General features: G+C 37.8%; 3 protein-coding genes and 1 pseudogene across 5 annotated transcripts in view; 1 reads left to right on the top strand and 3 right to left on the bottom strand.

Annotated features, from left to right (window-relative positions):
• rbfox3b (RNA binding fox-1 homolog 3b) overlaps positions 1–20,890 on the top strand; it is a 665,057-nt gene that overhangs the window by 96,460 nt on the left and 547,707 nt on the right. The window lies entirely within an intron of this gene.
• LOC122333469 (ecto-ADP-ribosyltransferase 5-like) lies at positions 1,000–4,386 on the bottom strand. Its single transcript, XM_043231103.1, has 3 exons — positions 4,381–4,386; positions 3,150–3,200; positions 1,000–1,746 (listed from the first exon to the last, which is right to left on the bottom strand). The coding sequence occupies exons 1-3, from the start codon at positions 4,384–4,386 to the stop codon at positions 1,000–1,002; spliced, it is 804 nt and encodes a 267-aa protein (XP_043087038.1).
• LOC122333462 lies at positions 5,186–6,483 on the bottom strand (annotated as a pseudogene).
• Positions 9,189–11,962, bottom strand: LOC122341575 (cytochrome P450 2K6-like). The gene is made up of 9 exons (XM_043235036.1): positions 11,687–11,962; positions 11,267–11,429; positions 11,031–11,180; positions 10,804–10,964; positions 10,542–10,721; positions 10,322–10,463; positions 9,971–10,155; positions 9,755–9,896; positions 9,189–9,674 (listed from the first exon to the last, which is right to left on the bottom strand). The coding sequence occupies exons 1-9, from the start codon at positions 11,894–11,896 to the stop codon at positions 9,487–9,489; spliced, it is 1,521 nt and encodes a 506-aa protein (XP_043090971.1). The 5' UTR covers positions 11,897–11,962; the 3' UTR covers positions 9,189–9,486.

The raw sequence follows: 20,890 nt of genomic DNA, 5'->3' as shown, positions 1-20,890 counted from the left end.
CTTTAGTACTTGCACGGTTCTGGAAAATTAAGTACAATTTACCTTGATTTAAAAAAATATAACTTACTGGTCCTCGCTAGTTACAAAGGCATATAAATCAGCCGAATGTTGTTTTGATGAAGATCTATTGTTCTGAACATGTTTCTGTGGTGGTAGGTTTAGGATTAGGGGTAGGTCTAGGGGATATAAATCAAATTCAAATTCAAATTTTATAAAATAACATTTTGATAGAAAGTCAGTGGAAGTCTATGCAATGTACTCACTAAGCAAACGTGTGTGTGTGTGTGTGTGTGTGTGTGTGTGTGTGTGTGTGAGAGAGTTTTTTTGTAATCTTGTTGCATTTGGCTCAGCTATATGGTTAAACTTATCTAGTGCAACACTTTGAAGGTCTGTGTGGGTTTCGCACTGAACGAGCAAAGGCTAAAAAAAAAAAACATGGACACGCCTAAGTTCTTTGAATTTTTTTTTTATATGTAAACAAAATTTTAGTCACATTAATCTATACGCAACTTGTTTGTAATGTCGATATTAGCGCTGAGCTGATAGCATGCTAAAAAAAAACAGATGGTAGTCACTTTGGTGCATGATCAGTTGCTATTAAAGGAATAGTTCACCTAAAAACTTTTAGGTTTTTTTTTGCTTGCACAGTCAACATTAAAACGAGTGCTGATAACCAAGACCACAGCAAAAGTTTGCACTGTGTTTACTTTAAGGTGCAGAATATGCAAACCTCATAGCCTATACAACATTAAGGTTGATCGTTTTTATGCAGCACCTTATTTTACTCACATTTAAAAAAGAGAGAGAAAGTCTGAGAGAAAATTTTGAATATTATAAAAAAAAAAAAATTATTGGAGTAATTACACACAGAATAGAGTATTTGAGCATGCTTTTTTTTTTTTTGCCTATTCATTTTACATACACAGCTGGCAGCGTTACATGTGAAAGACCATGAAGACAAAGCAGGTAAACTGGAAAACTGAATTAAGATTTAATCATTTAAATTTTCTGCCTGTCTTGAACTATTTTTGCAACAACACCACAGTTCAGGTTACTTACTCTCCCAGTGCTTTTCAAAGTGAACACGGTGTCACACCAAGCACCTTTCTGACCTTTTGTCTTGACGGCAGTGACTTTGAACTTCTCATACGGAGGAATCAGCACCTCTTTCTGATCGGGATACTTTGAGTATTTTATCACAGAAACGCCTTCACAAGTGTGAACCTCAAAACAGGATCTAGGTCCGAAACTATTCGCTACTGCTTGGTCCGAAGAGGAGGACGTAAATGAGCCGAAACGAATCTCTTTGTTGAGAGAGTCCTTATCGAATTCAACTGTAGTACCTCGATAAGTTGAATAGCAATCATTTTGCGTTTTCTTCAGAATCTGTGTCGCTTCTGTTAACAGAAAGTGAAGTGAATACCATGTAAATGTCTTGTCTTTGTACTTTTGTCTCTCACCACGAACAGCATTATTAAAGTCACGAAACACATTAGAATTGTTGTTAGTGTACACATAAAGGGCGACTGAATGAATCTGCTTCAAATCATCCTCTGGATTGTTGGCTTTCTTTTCAGCGTCATGCCAAGTGTTCTTAAACAGTTCTGAGTTACTCATTTCCATCTGCAGATATTTTGTTTTCACCAAGTCTGCCATTTTCTCTCTACAACCCTCATATTGATCATCAACCGAATTTGGCGCCATATCCAGTGGAAGCGTATTTCTTGTACCATCAGCTCTGTGATCCTGCGGCAACAGGAATCATAAGAATCAATCATCGGTGTTCATGTCTGTAATATTCACACCAGAACACAGGCTTACCCGTCCTAGAGCAGATAAAATGAGAAGAGCCAACATCTTGATTCAGTCAGATCCCTCAGATCCCTCAGATGATAGATCTAGTGAAGAGAAAAAATTACAGTGCAGTTTAACCTGTGATTTTAACTGATGGAGGCATTTGACCTCTACTTTAATCCCAAACGTACGTGAGAAAACTGTTGTCTCTTTTTGGAGCTCAGGAGCATCAACGAGAAGAGATGATCAGCTGCAGAAAAGTCACTGGCAGAAGACAACGACTCTTCAACCCAAGAGACGGGGACGCTGCTGTTTTATATCGTTGATAATGTGTGTGTGCCTGTGTATGTTTTGTGGTGAGGTAACGGCTGAAGCGTGCTAAACAAACTGTTAAGCTCATCATAATGATGCGCTTGTGAAGATCCGTGTGGTTTAACACAGGACAAACTCTTGAGTTTTCGGTTAGGCACGTAAAAAAGCTTTATATGTATCGCGCTTTTACTCCAGATCAGTTTGAGCCATTCTGACTCTATCAAAGGTTCAGATGCAACACAGATCCTGAGTTTAAATGAAACTAAATTCATGTGATCCCGTTTAGTTTGCAGCATCATTTCGTCATCCGATTTAGAGAAGAGTTTAATTAACATTGCCAAGAGCTAGGGTATTAAAAAAAATCGACCAGTAGGTGTATATATCTGTTCAGCAAAGTGTTACATTTCACCAACACATGACTACCTAAAGGAATAGCTCACCAAAAAATACAAATTCTGTCATCATTTATTCACCCTTGAGTAGTTATAAACCTGTATGAATTTCTTGTGATTTTAAGATATTTGAAAAAGTTTGTAACCAGGTTGTTTTGGATTGCCATTGACTTCCATATAGGAAGAAAAAAACTAATGGTGACCCAAAATTATTTTAAAAATCTTCCTTTGTGTTTGTAACTATGCATGGGTGAGTAAATGATGACAGGATTTACATTTTTGGGGGATCTATTTTTCAATCATTTCTTTATTTCTTTATTTGTTAACTTTTTTTTTTTTTTTTTGTTTTTTTACATTTGTACAGTGAGCAGTTTTTTAAAATGTAAAAATTTTACTGAAATTTTAAACTATCGTTGAACATTTTAGTGATTCCCTGTTTGAACTTCAATCTTAATTTTTCAGGGATTTACAGATAAACCGTGGGTTATTTTACTCCTGTATGCCGCTGTACGATTTTTCTTTATCAACATAAACAACATTACCGAAATAGCGGTACACTGTAGCTTTTTCGAGTTTGTTCACACATAAATGCCTTTAAATGATTCATGTCTATATTCATGTTTGTAATATTCCCACAGAACACACGTTTACCTGTAAGAGAGCAGATAAAATGAGAGGAAGTGATTTGACGATCAGCATCGTCTTGATTCAATGCAATCCCTGTCTCACAAACTTCTTCGAAAGGAGAAAATCGTCAGTCAGTAAGATGGCAAACAAAACAATCAGGAAGTTGGCTTGTTCGTCTTCCAAATATCTGTATCCATGTGTTCTGGGTGTGTGCATGTGAAAACAAATGATCTATTCGAATAAGTAAAGTAGAGCGTACAGCGGGCCAATGGCATTAGTTTTTAGTGCAAAGTACCAATAGGAAGTTTTCAGATAGCAAAGAAATATTAATGCAGTGGTTGTAATAATTGATCGATCGGTTATTAAAGTTGAATCAATATGGCTTCTGCGCAGTTGCTCCCATAACTGTTGTGAAACTGTTCTGCTGGCTTTCGCTTCTTTGCGCTTTCACATTTTATTTAGTTTTTGGGTGGATTTTACGCATACCTTTTACTTTCTATGACGGTATAATGTCAGACAGTGACCAGTAGCATCCCAGTGCTGTCCATACTAAATTCTATCTGATATTTCTCACTTTCGATACTCTTAGCACAGATAGTACGCACATTGAAACACAGGGTCAGATTTCCACGCATCAAAGAGGTAAACATATGACCTCACTTCCTGTATTATGTCCACACCAAATATATTTTGACTGCCATTGTCTTTGCAAGAAAATGTAGACATTGCAGTTTTGCTGCTTGGTCTCTAATTCTCCAACACCAATGTAATGTTGTAGATGTGCAGGTGGATGTGAAACTGCATTCATGCATAATCTATTTTTAAATTACAAGTGGTTCCCTTTTGGCTTTATATTTCAACGCTTGCTTGCTTTTTGCATATCCCTGAATTTGCTACCTCTTCTTAAAAATGTTATATCGTTTACTTCACAGTCTTTGGTGTCTTATGTTGTCTGAAGAACCAATTTTTTCTTTTTGAGTATGTACCCATATGCATGCTTAAAAGCAGAAGTTTCCGTTCTTGAACCGTTCTAACTACGGACATGCCCTTGGAGTCGCTTGAAATTTCACATTTTGCTCCCGAAGACTCAGAATTGCTCTTAGAGGAGATTTCAGTATTGTAACAAAAAAAGCAGTTCAAGCGGCCAGCCAAGTCTAAATGCCAACATGCTCTGAATCATTTCTGTTTCTGTAGGTCACTGCTGTAGTGAAGAGTTTAGATCTGATCAGGTTGAGGATGGATACAAACACGTCACCTGCATGTTCAGTGATATCCAGAGCACAAAGAACTGCCACAATACAGGAAGTTTATTTAGTCATTTCGCAATTCTCAGTTCAAGACGGGTTCAAGATCCTCTGCAGAGGCTTTTTATTCCCCTCCCATGTTCCTGTGTTACATAACGTACATTTCTTTTCAAGTGACACAAAATGATTATGCATAAGTAATATGGCTCGTGCAAGACCATTTAGAAATGCATTTTGTCTGATATCCAGAACCAGGCATTAATTCTTTCCAACTAACTTGTGAGGCAGACAGGAGACCGGGTTGGTCAGAATAAGCATTTTCAGAGTTTATTGAATAGCCTTGTCTGGCCAGCACACATTCAACAAGTATTATTACGGCAAGGCAAAGGCAGTGAGAAAAGAGCTAAATAAATACATGGTAAATGAGTAAATAGACATTTTCTTAAGTCATTCATTTGTGACCCTGGACTAGGAAATCAGTCACATAGCAGGGATATATTTGAAGCAATAATTAAACATACACTGAACTGGCCAAAATGATTGATTTTTCTTTTAGGGCAGAAATCATTAGGATATTAAGTAGATCATGTTCTAAGATACAGTATTTTGTAAATCTAAAATAAAGCGTATTATGTAAATCAAATATAAGGATGCACTTAACATTCATTTGGAAGCATTCCAGCAGCTCAAACTCTACAGCAGCAGCAGCGTTTCAGACCATCTACTTCAGCAGGATTAAGTTGGTTTACAAGCATCTGATGCCATTGCTGACAACCACACAGTGTTCCTTTAAACCGACCGTTTGATTGGCCTTGATTAAACATTAGCTTTTGAAAGGCATCCGGATGGTTTCTTGAAGGCCACTGCACAGTTCAGGTCGCTTCTTTTCCCAGAGCTTTCCAACTTGTAGACAGTGTCGCACCAGAGACTTTTGTAACGTTTTTCTTGTCTTGACAGCGGTGACTTTAAACTTCTCGTATGGAGGAATCAGCACCTCCTTCTGTTCAGGATACTTCAATATTTGATCACATCAGCTCCTTCACAGGTTTTGATCTCAAAACAAGATATATTCCCAAAATCTTGCGCTACTTTACGTTCAAGAGAAGAGGATGTAAATGATCCGAAGCGAATCTTCTTGCCTTTAACATTTTGATAAAATTGAGCTTTGGTACCGCGATACGTTACCTTGCATTTAATTTGCGTTTCAGTCAATACCTTGATCGCGTCCGTTAACAAAAACTGAAGTGAATACCAATTAAATGCTTGCTTTGTGTAGTTTTTCTACCATTACGAACAGCCGTGTTGAAATTGCGGTATACATTAGAATTAAAGTTGGTGTAGACGTAAATGGCAATTGAATGATTCCTTGTTAAGTTGTCTTCTGGTGCTGTGGCATTCACTTCTCCTTCTTGCCAAGCATTTTTAAATTCAACAGAGTTATTGATTTCTTTCTGGAGATATTTCGCTTTCACCAGATCGCCATTTTACAGTACAACCGTCATACTGATCATCAACTGAACTCGTTGCCATATCCAGTGGATATATTTTTCTTGTGCCGGCAGCTCTTTGACCCTGCGGCCACAGGAATCATAACAATCATTCATCAGTATTCATGTCTATTATATTCACACTAGAACGCAAGCTTACCCGTCCTAGAGCAGCTAAAATGAGAAGAGCTTCATGATCAGCAGCATCTTGATTCAGAACATCCTCAGATGATAGATCTAGCGAAGAGCAGAGGCTGAAAGACAACCAGAAACACTATTTTATCATTCGTGTGTGACAGTTAGGTTAAAACATAGCACAAAAGCCCAAAGAAAATAAAACCTTAACCTTGCGATCTTCACTGATGGACCCAAAACACACCTGAGAAACGATGACCTTCGGTTTTTCTTGAGTTCAGGAGCAACGCCGAGAGAAGAGCAAAAAGTCAGTCGCCGCAGTCAGATGAAAACAACAGTCTGACAGATGAGGAAGTCTGCCCGTTTAACGTTAAGTAATAATGTCTTTATGTTCTGTGTCTCCAACATAGCATATCCCTCTAGTCCTGCCTGCCCAAGACTTGTGTGTGTTTATCGATGCCGAGGAACCCATCACCATCTTTTTTTACCCATGATGCCAGCAAACACATTTATATTAAAGAGAGACATCTGCTGTCAATATACCTATTTGCACAATAATTTTGCATCATGACAATTAATTTTTGAATGGATGTCAGGGGAGAAATGGCTTTGTTGCAGAAACATTTGTACAAAAGAGACAGCAATAAAAAAAACAACAAATAAACTTCATACAAATTTACAGCTATCAAACTTTTTAAACACTCAGAAACTCTTTAGACCATCCTTTATTTTAAATCCTGGATATATTTAAGTATTCTGATCCTCTTTGCATCAAGGTGTGAAAGAGCGCTTTCACTATAATGTAAGAAATGCTAAAACGAGAAAGATAATTGATAGTAACCTGTGATTTTAACTGATGGAGACAAGATTGACCTCTACTTTAATCCCAAATTCACGTGAGAAAAAAAAATTCTCTGTTTTTAGTATTTTTCTGGAGCTCAGGAGCATCAGTGAGAGGAGATGATCAGCTGCAGGAAAATCACTGGCAGAAGACAACGACTCTTCAACCCAAGAGAAGAGAAGGTGCTGTTTTATATCGTCGATAATGTGTGTGTGTGTTGTGGAGGTAACACCTGAAGTGTGATGTGGACATAAATCTTGAGCTCATCATATAGCACAATATAGCACGTGACCCCACACACACACTATTCACCCTCCTGCCATCTGCTAAGAGTACCGGAGCATACTGCTGAATTTCTTTCCTCAAGCCATCAGACTCCTCAACAGTCACACCTGAATGGACTTTCTTTTCCATATGCACTCTTGCACTCTGTATCGATTGCTGTCTTGTGTTTCGTGTTCTTTGCGGTTTTTGTCCTTGCACTGTTTGCACTAGTTTGCACACTGGGTTCTGCACTTTGCTCCCCTTGCTGTTTGGACTAGTCTGCACACTTTGCACTTTATGTGGCTAAGACACTGTCTTGGCTCAGTATGTGAGTTTTTTCGTCTCGTATAGTGATGTGACTTTATGTAGCACCAGGTGCTGGAGAAAGGTTGTCTCAGTTCTCTATGTACTGCACAGCTATATGTAGTTAAAATGACAAAAAGCCACTTGACAAAAACAAAAGTTGCAATCATGACAGACCTAGTTTGCATGAATAAACGCACATCTAAAGGGCCAATCTAAAGAAATCTAAATGAGCATTATTTGAATATGTCAAGTTTATCAGCTGAATTCGATTGGGCAACAGTTTACTTACTATGAGTCTAATTAACAAGCCTGTATAAAAAGCACATTTCTTGTAAGATAAAAGCCTCGACGGCTGTGCTGAATTAATGTTTGTGTTTGTCATGTGACAATTAAGCATGCTACATTTGTTTCTTATTGTATACTGTTTTGTATGGTATACACTGTGTACTGGGCAGCCATTTTGAACACAGCCAGAGTGTCCATGTGGTGAACGGACGACCTGTAATAGCTATCGGGAAGAAGATCATCATCCCAGAACATACACAAATAATAATAATAATGATAAAAGGATTCAAAACTAAAATAGTCAAAACATAAAAATAAAAAACTAATAATCATGTTGCTGAATAATGCCTAATACGCTTAATAATTACACATACCAGAAACCCTTGTGCATTTCAAAATAATGGAACATTAAGAGATGTTCCCCCTGTATTAATATTTAGCAAAACATATGACATAGCACTTCATTATCTTTTAACTGTCAGATGCAAAGCATGTTGGGAACAAGAAATCATCTTTAACTCATTTGTGAATGTGTGTACAAATACTTACATTTATAGTGGAACATATGCAGTATATTCTCAGTAGAGGATCAAATGTTATGTTGTCTTCATATATATATATATATATATATATATATATATATCTGTATGTATAAATATATAGCTATATATTGCCAATGCATATTGCTGTATATAAAAAAATATAAGCACTAGTTTGTAATATATCGCATTATAATTTGCAGTATTTGTTTCATGGTGAATCAACTGGTTTATAATTTAACATTTATCTATGGGTGTTTTCTCTCACTCTGCCTATCTATGCTTCTATCAATAAAACGGCATTTTAATTCCACATAAGTGAATGAGTGAACATTATAGAGACCCTGTATCGAACACGAGTGTGAGAGTTTGCTGAACTTTACATCAGTACCCTGGTTATGAGAAGAGTTCACTGTGGTTTGACATATGCATGGAGAAGGGGACATGAGGACAGTTTTTGTGAATTAATGGTCTGTGTTCGTGGATAGGCAAAACAATTGCATTTCCTCAGACGGCCCGCAAGATAAATCTAAGACGTTTCGAAAAATATTCATATTCAGGGAACGTAAACATTGTCTATTATTCACATCAAGTGGAATCGAGCAATCATGTGCCATGACAAATGATGCTGTACTTAATTAAAGTAAAAAAAAACTGCATAAAATCAGAAACATTTTTTTTTTAACCAAGAACAAGTTATTAATGTCAGGTCTTCAGAAAGAGTCATTAATCATTTTTGAATAGGAAAGAGCTCCATCTTGGTCAAAATATAACCTTTGAGGTTTATTTAGTGGACAGTTAAACCTTAGCTAAAGTTACTCAGCCATAGGCTTATGTGAAAATCAGTTTATAAAAAGAACTGGTTTAGTTTAACCAGATCCTAATTTAACTACTATAAATAGAACTAAACAAGCATGTGCCGATTTTTTGCAAATGCATAAAAACCAAGAACAAACCAAAAATGTAGAAAAGTTCATTTATTTAAGCATTGTATTATTGAATATCCGTCATCTTTTAGGAAGCATCTGTAGGCAATGCAATTTAAGCGCTATCATAAGTTTTACAAAATATATTTGCATGATTTTAAATTGACAGATGTATTTACACGCTTTTGTAGAGAAAAGCAAAGGCACTATAGGTATCATCTAAAAAGTAATGAACACTGAATGTGCTTTCAGTGGAAAGCTAAATGAGCAAATGCGGTATACAAGCGAACAAAACGAAAGCAAACCAGACATAAAGTGTAGCAAATATAGCAGGTTAAGACCGCTTGACTGCGCACAGTTTGTGTTGGGCCGGGTTCAGGGTGAAGCCCACGACTGGTTTGAGATCCAGATCATCTTCAGACACTCCAGGAGGAGGAGTGAAGCGGAAATGCTGAAGAAGGGAGGTGAAGAACAGGAAGAGCTCCATCCTGGCCAAACCCTCTCCAAGACAAACCCTGCGACCTGAGAACAACAATAAGCAGAAGATCAATAAAAAGCATCGGTAACTGCACAATAAATAGTGAATCTGAGGTCTACTGCACCTGCAGAGAAGGGCAAGAAGGCGTCCTTTTTGACAAACTGGCCCTGCTTATTTAGGAAGTGTCCTGGGTTGAAGCGGTCAGGAGTTTCCCACTCATTTTCATCCATAAGTACAGATACCAATAGAGGCCACACACTGGTACCCTGAAAAAAAAACAATTATAGCACATGGTGCAAGCACATAATCAAACCATTGCGTGCTCTTGCTGGACCCAGACCTTCTTTATGAAATATCCGTTCAGGTGAACATCACAGGTGGTGCGACGCGGGGAACCGATGGGTGATATATTTCCAAATCTCTGAGTTTCATGGATCACAGCATCTGTATATGGTAAGTTCTTCCTGTCTTCCACCACTGGCTGACGTCCACCGATCACTTGGTCAATCTCATTGTGGACCTTAGCTTAGTTAAATTAACAAGACAATGACAATATGAGCAATATGAATATCATTACTATATACTTAACTCTGATTACCACTTCGCGCAGTTTATAATTAGCTTTAGTAACGTCCAGAATTCAAACTGTTATAAAGTAATGCAATAGTCCTGGATTTAGATGCAGACATACTTTGTATTTCAGGGTATTTGGCCATGAGCAGAAGACCCCAGCGCAGTGTTGTGGCCGTGGTGTCGGTACCAGCACCAAATATGTTGTTCATTGTATAGTATAAATTCATCGAATTGTAGAAAGAGTCTGTTTTGCCAGATTCCTGCAGAAATGATGAGGCCAAGAAAGTGACGAGTCAGAATGCAGTCGTGAATCTATTATCTAAAGCTACAGGCAGTACCTTGTCTTTTTGCTGTCGTATCAGGAAACATTCAGCGATTCCTTTGGGGTCCTGAGGGTTTATAGTCTTCCTCAGGCCATTTATTATTTCCTCATTTTGCCTTATGGTTTCATTGACGTTGCTCACGATGCGTTTCCGATTCGCCACAAGAGGACGGATCCAAGGAAACATGTTGTAGAGCTACAAACGAGCAGAACCACATAATGCGTCATTGAACGATGCACATACACTCCAAAATAATGCATCAGAAATGTCTGGGTACCTGAACTGAAGCTGATCCGGTTAACCTCATGTTTTCATAAGATCGTTTAACCATGCGATGTAGATTAGTGTTGCTATATTCGAATCTGGTGTTGTAGACAATGGCAGAGATGACGTTTGAGACAGCCATGGCCATCGGTAGAGTTGTTTCAAATGGTTTTCCTGCACATGAACAAGATGTCAATATTTAAATCTGTTTCAGTCACATCATCGGCTTTGCAGACTTACCCATATATTTCGCAAATTCCTCTTTTAAGCATTGCGATTCTTCAATGATAATCTCTTCGCTTCTTTTCTTGCCCATTCCAAAGTCTCGCAGGCTTGAAAGAGCAAAGCGTCTCATTTCCCTCCAGTTTTCACCGTTGGAAAATGCAATCCCTATAGAGAAAGCATCGATCCATTACTCTGAAGTGTTGAATTAATTTGACATTGTTAATTTGACAATTCGGTTAGAACCTTCTTACCATATCCCTTGTTGAAATCATGAAATATGGGAGTAACATCTCGGTCTCCAAACTCCTCTGAAAGGTGTACTAGCGCCTGCTTGACAGCCTTGTATCCTGACAATATCACCACCTTTCTGGGGCCCATGTGCACCGTGTAAACCGACCCATACTGTTTTGACAGCTGTAAGACAGAGAAGATGGAGCTAGATTGGCATCACCTTGCCTGTGCTCTGTCTGGTTTGGTTTACTAGCAGATTTTACTCAATCGCTAGGAAATATAGAGTATACAGCTAGGTCAGAAATCAGAAATCTATCTAGTCTACATGTAATTGAGATTTATCCTTGATCTAAATCTATCCCCATTTACTAGTAAACGTTAGAACGCTGTACGTCAAATCATCAAAAATAAAACCAGCCGTCTGAAGCATTTCTGCTCACCTCCCAAAGGCTCAGGTAGGTTTTCTTGAGGTCGAGCGTGTGCAGGTTCCCCAGAAGTGGCAGAGGTTTGGGTCCTGGGGGATACTTATTTCCGTCATCCTTAGACCTGGAGCTGATGGAGAACAGATAAATAACCAAACACAACAGCAGGGCACCAAATACAGTACCTATCCCAGAGCCCTGCAAGAGTAACGCTTCTGTTATAGCCATAGTCAGAGAAATCTACTGCGCACATGGGCGGATCAATCACTTGTTTAAGTCTAACGTGGGTCATTAGTCTTGCTCTTATGTACCCTGTAGTTGAAATAAAGGAGGGCCAAAAGATAGAACAGAGTAACCTTTGCACCGAAACAAAGCACCTGGGATCAGATCCAAATGTGGTAACATCACTGTCACAGGTAAGCAGCAATTATTAAGAGATTAAAATGTCTCAAATGTCTCTTTAGTGTAAGAACAATTTGTTATTTTAATCTTTGTCATACAGCCCTAATAAATATTTAGTTTTGCAGCAAATAATTAAAAATACAAATAAATGTTACCTTTTAAAACACAAATAAAAGGAATTTAACTATTTATGAAGCCATTCCTAATTGAATTGATCCACTGAACCAAATTCATAGATTTGATGTAAAACTTAAATTAAAAATACATTATTTACTGAAAATAAATGATCCACTGAGAGAGCATTGGTTATGAATTTCATAGTTCATAAGTGATAACTTTACAGTCTTGTGTCAGGCAAGAACAGCAATTTTACAGTGCACTTTGGATTTTGACACTGACCTGAATTTCTGCTATAATACAGTTAAAAAAATGACAGAATATGGAACTGTTTATATGTGCTGAACTGAGTTGAACTCTTTCAATGGAACAACTTGTTTTCTTTAGTAAAGAGGAGAAAACATACTATGGAGATCAATGGTGAACCAAAACAGCTTGGTTACAAACTTTCTTTAAAATATCTTTTGGACTAAACAGGTTTAGAACTACTTGAAAATGACAGAATTTTCATTTTCTTTTAAGTTTGCTTATACAAATAAACTACAGAGTAACATGCACTCTTAAAAATAAAGGCACTTAAAAAAAGTTCTTCACAGTGACGTCATAGAAGAACCATTTTTGGTTCCACAGAAAACCAATAAGTGAAAGGTTCTTTAAAGAACCGTTTTTTACCTTTTATAATCTGAAAAACCTTCTTTACGCCACAAAGAACCATTTGTGAAACGCATAAGGTTCTTCATTTAACCATTTACATAAAAAGGTTATTCTATGGCATTGTGTGCATTGAGTGTACAGTAAAAATTAACACACGACTATATAACATATGACAAGAGTGTGTACAGTAATTACTAACACATGACCACGTAATGCATAACGAAGATATAACCAAAAACAATTACAAACCATTAATTCCTCCTTTGGATTATGCAGTAAACTTTTAAATAATTATGAGACACCAGGTTTTGTAAATTCATCAAAAGGTTATTGCAACTTTTAAATAAGATTCTAATCTAAAGTCTTTTGAATTAAAAAAACTGAAAAAATAAATCTTAAACAATAAATCTGGCTCTAGTAATAATATGTCGCCATCTACAGTATCACAGGTCATTGATCAATATCAATAAAACACAAGCACCTACTAAAATGATTTAAGTACAAAAAGACAGGTATAAAACTGCAGTTAAAAGATCTTTCATCATGCATGTTATACAGTGAAATCTAAGGGGATGTAATAATAATAAATTCAAACAGCTTTTAAAGGCACTTTTGGTAAAAGTGATTTAAAAAAAGCCAATGACATCTACTTTCCAAAGGTCTGATTTGGGTTATTTATTGAGTTGATGATAAATTGTGTTTGTCCAGTAATAGATCACCAGTCCAAAGGTAAATCATCTGGGTCTCTTCTTTAAATCCAAATCCACTGCATTTCTGACACCTGAAAGGTAAAGAGTTCAGATCTCATCACCGCTGGATCCACAGACTTTTTTCTGGAGCTTTGACCAGCTCCGTAACCATTTGTGAGACCATTATGGCTGCTATAAACAGCTCAATTAAGGCATAAAAGAGCACACGTCTAACACAACATACATCAAATCTTACATAAGAAACCTTGATGTGTCCCTGCACAGAAAAACAAAAGTGTATCTGGATTACAATCAGCCATCAAAATGATTTGTTGACATTTAATTATTCTAGCTATAATTAGTTAAACTAGTTAATTAAAGTAGGCTATAATTAAACGATGCGCCTCCAGCGAAAAACCTCCACCAAATGAGGCCGTAGGACAGCTTCTTTATGTTTACAGACGTGACGTAATGATGCAGTGCCATGCCGGGATTTCCCGCAAAACCCACCCGCACCACTCAAAATAAAAAAATATCATTGTAAGCTAATCGTTGTGAATTGAGGTAAAGTAAGGCAATGGTTTTGAACACTGGCTGGTTATGTACTTGCTCAAATATTGATTTTGGATAATTGTTAACCAAAAATGTTACAGACTGCAGCTTTAAAGATCAAAAAGGATCTTTGCACATACACTCATATACACATTTTCTCATTGTCATACCAATGAGAAAAAAAATAAACATAACTTTTACATTGACAATATCAAACCATTTTTAAAAAAAGCGTAAAAAAGATTTATTGCTGACATTTTATTGCTGTGGTTTAAACGTTATTTAAAATAATGTGTGACGTTGTCCATTTGTCAGGTGTGGTTTACAGAGAAGGAGCTTAGACGAGAATGCTACAAACATAAAGCTTCCAAACACAAAAGAAACAATATCCTTACAAATAGGCAGGCAGAAAATAACCACACATATAAATCTTTAGACCGGACAAACTGAACTGAAACACACAGGAATAAATACACAAAGTAATTGACTAAATTAACAAGACACACCTGAGCATAATGAGACAATTAGGAGCAACGAAAAAGTAGGGGCACACAGAGCACATGGGACAAATCAAAACAACAACAAAAGAGTCCAAAGATTTGACACCATTAAACAATAGTAAGGAAGTGAACCCAGAAATATATGTGTGACATGAACAAGTTACATCAAATGTATTTGCATTGTTTAGTATGTTGCTCAAATTATTGTGCATATCATCTTTCATTAGAAAATGATGATAACGGCAGCAGCATTATGGATGGAAGATCCAATTCAAGCGGTGATGTGTCTGCAGTAGACACCAAATAATGAAGCGACTTTAAGTCATGCAGTTGATGTGAGAAACGGTACCAAATCCAACTAAGATATAAAGTTTGATTTCATCAGTCATCAAACAGCAGAAGAAAGACAATGAGCTTTTTAATAAAAGAGAGCATTACAGGCTCCAAATGGAAATGAAGCGCAGCTGTAAATCACACAGTCCTCTATGAACACACAGTTGTACTCCTATCAAATGAAGAACCATCTTAGCATAATTTGAGTAAAGTACACCAACAACTCAAGAAACTGGTAGCTGGGGTCTTGCTTGGAGCCCTTATTAAGAGCCTGTGATTAAGAAGAAAACGGCAATAAAATTTGTCAAGTGGTTAAATAATCATGATACGAGTCCATGCCTCTGTTAGTCCTGTGATTGTGCCTTTTCTATCCTTTGGAGTAGGTTCTTCAGCTGCCATCCGTCCTGGTTTCCCTGTCTCAGGCAGAAGACCACCGCCTGGCACTTTGAGTGATCTGAGGGTGTCGTGAGAGTCGCTCCACCAGGTCCATGCCCGCAGACCTCCCTAGGTGGAGAGGGCGGTTGTGGTACTTGTGCCCACAAAACACATCCGGGGCAATCGTCCACGTCTCCCTTCCCGGCCCTGTAGGACCACGGTAGCTCTCAGTGCTAAGGCTTACACTGCAGCTGGTCAGGCTGCTTTTGCCTTGCATGCCACGGCTATCCTGCAGGACCAGCAAGTCAAGGCACTGAAACAGCTGCATGAGGGTGAGTCTGACCCGCGGTTGATGCAGGAACTGCGCCACGGCGACCGACTTTGCCCTCTGGGCAATGAAGATCATGGCAAGGTGCCTTGGAAGCGCGATGTTCACTTTAGCAACCCAGGAGCGCACTTTATGGCTCAATCTGGTGGAAATGAAGGACGTCGAGAAGGTCCGCTTTCTTGAAACCCCGATCTCTCAGGCTGGGCTATTCGGCGACACTGTCGAGGACTTCAACGGCAGGCCAAGGCGATCCAGCACATCTTTTAGGCGTGTCTCTTTAGCTGCCAGTGTTGAGTCCAGTCGCCTGCATGAGACTTCTAGTCGAGGTCGGCACATCGAGCCTCCCGCAGGTAAGGTTCACAGCTGACCTCTAAGTCCTCTAGGAAGATGACGAAGAAGCCCAGGGATGGGCGGCCCGGAGAGGCAATAGACTGTTTTTCAGGAGGTGGGAGCTCAGTAGCACTCTTTCCCCGGAGGAGGGCCGTGTGAGAATCCTTGGATTACAGGGTTTGTTCTGCAAGTTTTCTCACATAATCTCTCTTTCCATTGTGTTCTTACGTTCTTCTTTCTGACATTAATAAATAACGCCATTTTCAGAAAAAATGATGATCAATATTTAACCTGAGCAATTCCTAAACAAATAAGAAGAGAAGGAAAAACAACAACAACAACAAAAAAACTATCAAGGATCCAACTTCTCAAAATACCATCAAATAGGCCTTTAATCTTAGTTAAATACAGCATAGTCTGACTATCCCATCTGGAATAAGAGGAAGAAAAGAAAGGTTGTTCTTTCTCCGCTCAGATAAAGTCATTTGGTCAAATGCATATTCGTTGAGGAAATTGCAGCATCATTCATCCAAACTAATCTTTTGCAGAAATCTTCCTACCATACCCCTCTGAAGCCTGCTCTCTCCTCCTTTCTCATTCGCTCGACCAGCTGACAAGGAGTTTGTTCCTGGCATCTTTGCTGATTGCATTACCGGCCTTTGAAAATCCTTATCTTCCTCTCTGAGGAGGGTGGCGTGTTCTGGCATCCTCCAGATCTGATCTGTACGACGATACGTTCGCTCAAGCCCACTCCAACAACACGAGGACCCAGTCGCATGAGCGACATCAGGCGTATGAGGAGCTGGTCTGCTATCTGAGGAGAAACTTTGCTGAATAAATCGATTAAAATCTTTTCGGACATCTGCTCCTGAATACCGCCGACTGGTAGATTCCACGCATCCAGATCCTCGCAGATTTCTCCACGCAGCACACAGTTCTCTTTTTCCAGTGATTCCACCTTATTCTGTAACAAGTTCACCTTTGCAAGTTACCTCCCTCTTCAACTCTGGATTGTTTATAAATTCAAGCGCCTCCACCACACTGTTTAGTGAATCTGTGTTGTCTTTCACTGTAGACTCGAGAGACTGCATGGGATTCCAGAAATCAGCTGCGCTTTTTTCCACTCTCTCAAACTTCTATTAGGTGTAAATTAGAGACAGTCTGATTTTCTCGACCCCACTTCTAACAGGCCTGTCTTCGTCCATCACGCTCATTTTAAATTTAGACAGTGAATTAAGGACGGAAGAACGATAAAAGACTTACTTAGATCGGTTGTATAAATATTATCACCCTAAATACACTTTACATGTGTCAACTACCAATCAAGTGCAGAGCCTCAACAACGATGTTACTCCAGTCGCCATCTTGGCGAACATCTTCGATCAATTACCGCCAGGACAAATCAAACCCCGCCCTACAATTGTTCCACATTTTGAAGCTTACACTAACACTAACAAGGACAACCCCAATTTCCATTTCGTTTGATTTTTTCGTATCCATTTTGATAATATGCAGTATTTTTGTATATGCCTGATCCTTTGACCCTGGGTGTATTCAAGGTTGGGAAAATGAAGATAATCAGCTATTTTGTCTTAGCTTCCAAAGCTTAGATTTTTTTTCTGATTTATGACACATTTCTCAGTCCCAGTCTCCCTCTCCTGGTGCTTTTGAAATGTACAATATAAAAATAAACCCCCTTTTAATTTGTTGTATGTATAAAAGTCGTGATGTATAAAATTTTGCATATATTTTACCAACTTCAGGTGCAACTGCAAGATGTAGACTGTTTTGTTTTTTGACTTTGTGTTTTATGCGGTGTTAAGATGAATGAGGACTGTGGGCAAATTTAATTTATGAGGTTCTACTATATCTTCTTCTAGCACTATATCTAAAACTATATCTTTTATTATAACCAATACGCCGGGCCTGCCAAAAGACTACACTTGAGCAGAACAGACCATGGAGAAGTCTTCTGTGACCTGTCTTCTGACGGAAACCAAATGTTACTATTTATGGTATTTTTTGTTTAACCCCATGAATTGAAGCTTAAAGCCTGTACTTTCATTTTATTTAATTTTTTGTTCAATTAAATTAATGTTTAATTTTAATTCTACTGTGGTGGTATGCAATGTCAAAATTATGAAAATTGTGTCAGTGTTAAAATAAGGACCTAACTGTATAAAACCACCCATAAATAAGGGAAAGAAATGGCAAAAACTAAATTAAATTAAAATAAATAACAAAAAAATGTTAATTAAAAACAAAAAAACAAACGCGAGTTTGCAAGAGCAGGGCGCCTCATTTCTCCAGTTTTCACCGTTGGAAACCAACTGGAGAAAGTGGTATTGGTTCATTTATGTGAAATAATATTTAAACATACATCTATGCTTTCTAAGCATACATTTACAGCGTAGAGGTTAAAAAGATCAACGTGACTTTCATATAAGATCAAAGTGATCATGTAAAAAAAAAGATATAATATTTTCTTTAATGTGATTGAACTGTCGTTCAAAAGATGAGAAAAGGTAGAGTAAGATCAGTAAGATTTAAGTGAGCTAAAAGTTAATGTGATTTAAGTGCAATTTTTGGGGTATCCATTAGGGGTGATCAAGGTTGCAGGTTTTTGTTTTGATTTATTTGCAAAATATGGATACAGAATATAGGAACAATTGTGCCAGGTACAGGGATGACTCAAGCATTACATAACAATTGAATTAAAAGAAAATAACGAAGGATGCAGTTCATTTATTCCTATTTCTCCCTTTATCGAGTGCGAAAAGATTATCATAAATGAGTACGTTAACGCGCACATCTGTGCAAGATTTACTAACTCAAATTTCATCAGCTTATTATAATAACCGGTTTTCCTGTTTGCATGCACATCAGTAACCTAATCAATGCAAGTAAGCTAGCGCTTGCACGACTTCTTTCATAAATCTGGTGTTATTTCTGTAGTGACTACGTGACCATGCTCGTACGCCGGTTTATTGAGCTAATCGATTAAGTATGTGCATGTAAAGGTGCGCTATTTAGCTGATTTTTTTAATTCTGAGTAAAACAAAAGTAGTCGTGAGACTGGTTATTTTGGTGAATATCACGAAAGCATTGTGTTTAATGTGAAACACAGACGGTAGCATTAAATATGCTAACCAGTATGCTTTAATTATATCTTTGTGGTTGAACAGAAAGAAAATAAAATGCGTGAATGTTATGTGCAGTGATGTTTTTGTGTGTTTCTTTTAATATTGTTGAAATAGGATTGTTGAAATAGTGTTTGGAACTGTATTAGAGGTGGACTCTGAATTGTTTTCTGCTTAGGAAAAGTGGAAGTCACTGATTATCATCACAAGCATAACTCACTTTACATGTAAAAGAGTGTCACAGGTGGAAGGTATTAAGTTAGGAATGTTATAGTACTATTGACTTCAATATTGATGTGATTCAATGTGCTGGTGCTAAAACTGGATTTAGCTATGTTATTCCAGTAATATTTCATGTTGAAGGAAAGACATCAGACAGCCAATACAGACTGACTCAGAGTCCACAGATATAAATGGCAGTTATGATGTGACAAAATACAAAAACCTCTAATTTTAGCCCAGAAAAGCAGAAAATGCAACCAATATGAATATTTATTTATAACGTTGATCACTAATACAGTACCACGAGGCTCAGTACTTGGACTGATGCTTTTCATGCCTTCTTTACTATGTTACCCTTGGGAGATATCTTTAGGAAACATTTTAACGTTTTAATTTTTAAGCTCACACACTAACCACCCAGTAAAGGATTACAATAGTCTAACCTTGAGGTCACGGTAATTAACATTACTGGAGTTTGACATTGATGACATGCGCAGTAGTAAATGTTTGAAGTGGATCAAAACCTTTCACTACAGTTGTCCTAAAAACCTAAAAACAAACTTCTTGGACAAACCCTTTGATCCGCTACAAACAAGTTGACTACTTGTATTTTTAAGATGTGGTTATGCAAATGGTAGAAACTTGGCTTTCAAGGATTAAAAGTATTATAAATGTACTAGCACATTACATGCAGAGGTTTTTAATTTACACCTGTTTAGTACCAAATTACTAGTCATCCAAAGATTTCATATTATCCAGCATATCAGTGTAATAAAAAACATCAGCCGGTCCAAAATGCAGTGGCTGGGACATCTTACTAGAACCTGGAAGTATGACCATATTAGAACCTGAAGTATGACCATATTAGCACGCTTTCTTCCAACACTCCACTTAGCTCCTACCAAACATTGTAACATCTTGCTTATTACTTGCTTATCACATCAACTGCAGTTTCAAAACTCTGCCCATTCTTTTTCCAGCAAATCTTTTCCTTATTTAGTGTCCAAACTAATGAACCATCCACCCCTAACATTGTTTGGGGAGGAAGACACTAGATCTAAACTATATACTTATTCTCTTTAACCTAGCTTTCATAAAATGCACCATGACATTTCTATAATTAAAATGCAATGAAGCATCGTTAGGCTGCAGTAATTAGAGATCACATTAATTAGGTGCTTATTACATTGTAAGAAGAGTGACGCTAATGCTGATAGTAGTCTGATTATTCCTTATTCCTAGGAGACCATAACAGAGCAGATGGTCCTTTAAAACAACTATTACACCCTTGAATGTTAGCAGAGACTATGACTACTAGATGAGCCTCAGGACAGATCCCCTGCAAAGACCTTTGGTGTGTAACCTAAACGGACATCAAAGGCACATAATGCCTACTTAGAAATCAGCTTCCAGGTCCCTCCACAGGAATCTGACCTAGGTTGCAGTCTTGAATTAACTACCATGTTGGTTTCATCGGCCCAAGAAGAACTGGCCACCTGACTGAAACCTGGTTTTCCCAATATTTTTGGCCAGTCGGACGACACCATTCGAAGTGAACTGAACTAAGCTGGAAAGGAATA

This window comes from Puntigrus tetrazona, chromosome 3 (genome assembly GCF_018831695.1).
Source record: "Puntigrus tetrazona isolate hp1 chromosome 3, ASM1883169v1, whole genome shotgun sequence".
In the NCBI taxonomy this organism is placed as follows: Eukaryota; Metazoa; Chordata; class Actinopteri; order Cypriniformes; family Cyprinidae; genus Puntigrus; species Puntigrus tetrazona.
This window is presented reverse-complemented; position numbering and strand designations above follow the sequence as displayed.

What these genes read in the sequence shown, in the direction of transcription:
- LOC122333469 (XM_043231103.1), bottom strand. An exon ending in TTTTATCTGCTCTCTTACAG is followed by an intron (nt 1,747 to 3,149) that starts GTAAACGTGTGT and finishes CTGTTGCCGCAG; the next exon opens with GATCACAGAGCTGATGGTAC.
- LOC122341575 (XM_043235036.1), bottom strand. Translation starts at nt 11,896, where the DNA reads ATGGCTATAACAGAAGCGTTACTCTTGCAGGGCTCTGGGATAGGTACT. An exon ending in CCGGATCAGCTTCAGTTCAG is followed by an intron (nt 10,722 to 10,803) that starts GTACCCAGACAT and finishes GCTCGTTTGTAG; the next exon opens with CTCTACAACATGTTTCCTTG. An exon ending in CTTCTTGCCCTTCTCTGCAG is followed by an intron (nt 9,675 to 9,754) that starts GTGCAGTAGACC and finishes TGTTGTTCTCAG; the next exon opens with GTCGCAGGGTTTGTCTTGGA.